The sequence below is a fragment of the Anolis sagrei genome, chromosome 4 (assembly GCF_037176765.1).
Source record: "Anolis sagrei isolate rAnoSag1 chromosome 4, rAnoSag1.mat, whole genome shotgun sequence".
Classification (NCBI taxonomy): domain Eukaryota; kingdom Metazoa; phylum Chordata; class Lepidosauria; order Squamata; family Dactyloidae; genus Anolis; species Anolis sagrei.
In genome coordinates, this window is record NC_090024.1 from 39,664,365 (window position 1) to 39,670,364 (window position 6,000).

The window sequence follows — 6,000 nt, forward strand, 5'->3', positions numbered from 1 at the left end:
GAACAAGGCATGCAACTGGCTTATTAAAGAGCTGTTTCTTTAAAACAAGTCTTAAAAGATGATCATAGAAAGGCAAAATGTCATCTTAATGATTGTTGTAAATGTGTTCTGCAATGGAGAGCTATTAGTGATAAATAGGTGATTTTTCTTATGATATAAAAGCAAAGTGGATGGAAGAAATGTAGCAGCAACTGTAAGACTAACTGGTTTTTATTTTTGCATGACCTTTTGTGGATATAAACCTACTTTTTCAGATGACATTATTATTAAACAGAAGCGATCAAATAATAAGAGGAAATGAATGTTGTTGGATAGGGCATCCTTTAGCGGGCTCCCTGGTGGCACAGTAAGTTAGACCAAACTTGATTGAAAGGTTGGCAGTTCAAATCCGAGGACAGAGTGAGCTCCCTTGGTTGGGCCCGGTTTCTGCCAACCTAGCAGTTCGAAAACATACAAATGTGAGTAGAGCAATAGGCACCGCTTCTGCGGAAAGATAACGGCGCTCCATGCGGTCATACTGGATACGTTACCTTGGAGGTGTCTACAGACAACACTGGCTCTTTGGCTTAAAAATGGAGATGAGTACCACCCTCCAGAGTCAGACATGACTAGACTTAATGCCAGGGGAAACCTTTACCTTACCTTATCCTTTAGCTCTTCCTGTGTCAGTCTAGTTCATATCATCCCTGGCCATTAATCATGCTGGCTAGGGCAGAAAGAATGTGGGGATATGCAGTTTTACCCCTCTATTTATTCACATTACACAAATTCACAGCACATTATAAGCTCAATAGAGTGCTAAGATTTTGTGGAGAAGCCTTTTGGCAACTACTCCCAGGATTTAGAGCTCCCTTTCTGGTCAGCTTTTAGAAACTGACTGTGGTGGGCTTTTAATGGTGTGTTGTGCGGTTTTACGAGATGGACATAGTCTTTTAATGCATTTCAATGTTTTTAATTTTATAAATTGTTTATTTGTATTTTAAATAATATTTATATTCACAGCTTTTGTTCCTGTTCTTTTTAAAATATATTTTAAGCTGCTTTGAGTTGTCTTATTGAGAGAAAATCAGGAAACTAGTGAATAAAATAAAACAATACTTTGTACACTACTACAGTGTATATATTTCTGTACAATGTCTGTCATGAGGCAACTCAGTGCTCATAATGTATGTGCTTATCTGTGACTTTCCCTGTGTTTTTAAATTCCTTTTGCTTAAAAGTCATATCCAAGAAGTATAAGAAACATGATTGTGAGGGCTAGGAAGAATTATTTAGATGTTATTCATAAACATGTTTGTTCTCAAGACAGTCTGGAAGGGAAAAAAGCATCGCCTGTCACGGTTCTCTAGAAATGACGTTTTACTTCAAATTAGGTGATAAATCCTATACTACTGCCTTGAAAAGTGTCTGGCATAGACTCTTATATTATGACATAATTGTATGTGATACAAGTTTCTTGATGACAGGAGATATCTATTCTGAATTTCAATTGTCAGGTTCTCTAGCATTGTGCCATAATGAAAAGGTTACAGATTTCATCTTTGATTTGAAAGGGGGTGTGTGTGTGTCACAAAGGCATACAGACAGTCCCCAAGTTACGAACAATACCAGTTCTGTAGATTTGATCCTAAGATGAATTTGTTTGTAAATCAGAACAGGTACATTTTTTAAGTTTTGAAAAAAAATGGCTTCCTGTGGAAACAAGGATTGGTGCTAAAGCTTTAGTGAAGACACCTTTTTTCCATGATAACCCTTTCAGGAGTGAATTTCTCTTCTGAGGGGTAGATTTCTCTCACTTCCTGCTGTCTCACCCCTGTAACTGTGAGTTGTTTGTAAGTCGGATATTTGTAACTGAGGAGCTGCCTTTATGCAGAAAAAAGAAAATAAGCAGTAAACTTAAAAAAAACACATAATCTCACCTTCTGGATTCTACAGTTCATAATGTTTTGCACACATATACACATACATTCATACACACAATCATACAACTGTCCATGTGATTAGGAGACCTTCCTCTGTTCAGACAATAAGCGTGATATTACTTTAGTAGTTTGTGCAGATTGTATAGCAGATTGGACTACTATTCCTTGTAAAAAGAAAGAAAAGACAAGGAAGCAATTTTGATGGACATAATTCATCAGTTTATCTCAATGTCATTGGTGAGATACGAAAGCTATAGGTGCATGCATTTGTTCATTTTTGAGGTGGCTTTGGCTATAATGCATTGGTTTAATCAAAAAATAAAAATATTACAGATGTTATTTTCTTCCAATTCTAAATTTTTTTATTGAACTTTTGATACATTGATTTATAAGGTAATTATCTATATTGGTACTTTGAATAATATTCACCTTCTCACACTGTTTTGTTGCATTAAGTGAGTGCCCTAATGAAAGGTTGTTCATTCGTTCAGTCGTCTCCGACTCTTCGTGACCTCTTGGACCAGCCCACGCCAGAGCTCCCTGTCGGCCGTCACCACTCCCAGCTCCTTCAAGGAGCTAATGAAAAGGAGAGGACATAAAATAGCATAGTCATGACAATGCCAGGAACTCCTACTTTTAGGAGCCTCATATTTCCTTTCTCCCTCTATGACATTCCCCTTTATTCTCATTCCTTGTCTCTCTTCCTTTGTCTTCCAATATGGTGGGACTTAGCCATGTTTTCTACAGGTTTTGCTCTATAAATGAAAAATACAGACTAATTTTAGAGTCTTATTTCCTTTTAGCATGAAATATTTCCATCTACCTATGTATTAATACTAATTACAAATATCTCTGATCTTTATACATTTCTGCTTTTTTAAAAATAACACTGATATCTTGGCCTTTAAAGTGGGCCTGTTGGAAGACGTGTGCAGTGGCAACTGGTATCTTCCAATTTGAACTGGTGAACCCAAATTGGGGCTTAATCATAATTTTAGAAAGAACTATCCAAGTTGCTTGTCCCAAATAGGTTTGCATCTCTGATTTCATCTTTGAAGACCAAGGGTGAATGTATTTCCCATGAAACAAGTTCGTGAAACTAGAAGTATATTCTTAGAAACCAAGAGTGGATGTTAGTAACTACGTGAAATGGCAGTATATTGTGTGGGAAAGCATTTACTGGAAAGTCTACTATTGCCAAATGTCTGTAAATGTATGTGCAAAAGTGGACTTCTTATTCAGAATGGCTCTTGGAAAATCACAAAGGAAATCCTATAGCTGTAGATTCCCTACTGCCAGATTTCAAATGCCAGGAAGATGGAAGCATATTCAGTGCTTAACATTTTGCTTTTTTTTTTCCTCACCAGGAAATATCAAAAGGGATCCAAAGTGCGCCTGAGACTTATTGACCTTGAACTCTCCTCTAGATTCTTGGGAGCAAAAACAGACACAACTTTACTGGAAGCCGACGCAGTACTCTTGGGACTTGTGGAAGGCAAAGAAAATAGACAAAAATAGCAAAGCCATAGATAATTACAAAAATGCAGTCCTGTATATATTCATTTGTGGTTACTTTTTAACAGAATAGATAGTTTATTTGATTTGTATACCATGCTCACTCTAAATATAAAAGATACTGTATTATCAAACCATTACTGTCTAACGGATGCAAATTTGGTTCTGTAATCCCACTTTTATTAGGGTATGTGATACCTATTTCTACTCCTATTAGGAATTTATGTTATTTTGATTTTATATTCCAAAGGACAGTACACTTTTCCAAACTGAATTGAAATATTACTATGAAATATTGACAGCATGTATTGCCTGGTAATATTCTGAGAAAGGTGTAACTTATAGTGCAAATGTGTTAATCATTTGAGCTTTCAGGGTGGTATCTGAAAACACAGAAGCTAGACACCAAATCCCAAAGTATACATTATGTTATTCACACTACTGAAAACACAGGCATTCTGACGACATTTGTTTTGAAGAAAATAAAAGTCTTTAATCCAGAACATGTTTTTCAAATTCCTTCACTGATTTCCTGTTAAAGATCACCTCCATTTTGGCTGTTATAAGCACCATCAATCAGGACATATATTGATAGTTGTTGAAGGATGTTTTCAGGAGTTAATTGTAGGTATGTTAGAACACAGCTGGGAAAAGTTACTTTCTAGATGACAACTTTCAAAAGTAATTTTTCCAGAGTTTACTTGGATGTTCCAGATTTGGCCCCACATATTACCACACAATAAAACATTGTTTTCTTAAGAGTGTGAATAACAAAATAGAAGAGAAGATACTAAAACATTTAATATATGCTGGTTTTGAAGGAGTTGTGCCAGCACACTTCCATTCATTACAGTGAGATGTGCCCTGGTTATGTTCATGCTAGATCTTATGTCATATGCACATAATCATGCTGAATCATGTTTATCCTTTGGTTACGTATAAGTCAGTCTCAAAGCATAGCCAAATCTATACATCAGTTCTTCTAAGTCCTCTATTAGATATAAGTCTAGTGTTAAATCTTCAGTAGACTTGCATCATGAGATTTTTTCATGTTAGGAGCGACTTGAGAAAATGCAAGCCGCTTCTGGTGAGAGAGAATTGGCCATCTGCAAGGACATTGCCCAGGGGACACTCTGATGTTTTACCATCCTGTGAGAAGCTTCTCTCATGTCCCCACATGAGAAGCTGGAGTTGACAAATGGGAGCTCACCCTGTTCCCTGGATTCAAACCTCCAACCTTTCGGTCAGCAGTTGTGTGTCAGCAGAAGGGTTTAATCCAATGTGCCACCGTGGGCTCCACTGCATTGTGAGTAAGGGGAAAGCAAACAGATTTCAATGAAACAATGTAGATGTAAGCCAACCAGTTTTTAAGGGTGATTCTGACTTAAGCTCTGAAAAAAATAATAATAGAGGTAGGACTGTAAAGTTTGCCTACTTTAAACTGAGCTCTTATCTCAGCGTTATTTATTAATAGAGATTAAACATGATTCCCCCCCCCCCCCCGAATGATAGCCTCTGGTAAGACTCAAGTACAACCATCTAAATGGATACTTAGTTTTGAGAAAGCAGTGAATATTACAAATAGAAATAAAAACAGACATCTTGAAATTGTATCAAAGACTTGGTTTTTGTTTTTGTTTTGGCTTGATATCCGAAACAAAGCATAACTATGCATACGTAGATAAAAAGTTTGCTTTTGCTGAAAATTGCTGACAATATTGTCTGTTCTCTGGACTTTTTTTGTGAAATGCAGAATGTTGATATTGCAGAATGTGAACTGATTCCAGTTGCGTATTGAATTATAAGTAATTATTTTGATCCATTCTTGCCTCCTTACAGAACCAATATATTGTACCTGATAAAAATAGGATGCATTTGAAAAATAAACTAAGTTCTTTCGTTGGTGTTACGATTGTTTTTTTTCCCTTGGTCCAGTGATGCTACCAGTTTGTGTCAAAATCTTTCATGTCAGAGTGTATTTCATATAGACTCTCTACTATAGTGGGTAATTAAAATATATGTCCGTATAGTAAAAAAAATCACCTACTGTATTTCTTCGCATAGTAGTCACCATCATATCATAGTCACACCCCCGTTTTTGGATCCCAGTTTTGATTTTTTTTTTTGTCGTGTCAGGAGTCGCTCCTGTTGTGAGAGAATTGGCCATCTGCAAGGACGTTGCCCAGGGGACGCCTGGATGATTTGATGTTTTTATCATCCTTGTGGGAGGCTTCTCTCATGTCCCCGCATGAGGAGCTGGAGCTGATAGAGGGAGCTCATCTGCCTCTCCCTGGATTTGAACCTGCGACCTGTCGGTCTTCAATCCTGCCGGCACAGAGCTTTAACCCATGTGCCACCGGGGGCTCCTATCCCCCTATCAAATCGCAGTTTTGATATTTAAGGATTACTCACATAATAATCACACCCTAGATTTAGGCAGCCTCCCTAATGTAAACGCCAATTTGCCTGCATACTCAAAGACCCACCCATCCACCCACTTATCTTACTAGCCCATTTACCCATCCATTTGCCTACCCAAATATCCACTTCTCTATGCATGCAC

At 37.3% G+C, this 6,000-nt stretch overlaps 1 protein-coding gene across 1 annotated transcript in view; it reads left to right on the forward strand.

Moving 5' to 3' along the window:
* Positions 1-5,336, forward strand: part of TPD52 (tumor protein D52) — a 77,670-nt gene extending 72,334 nt beyond the window's left edge. Inside the window, exon 7 of the mRNA XM_060775527.2 lies at positions 3,290-5,336. Within this exon, the coding sequence (XP_060631510.1) occupies positions 3,290-3,440 (151 nt within the window). The 3' untranslated portion in view covers positions 3,441-5,336. The remainder of the gene's footprint in view (positions 1-3,289) is intronic.
* Positions 5,337-6,000: the final 664 nt, after the last annotated feature.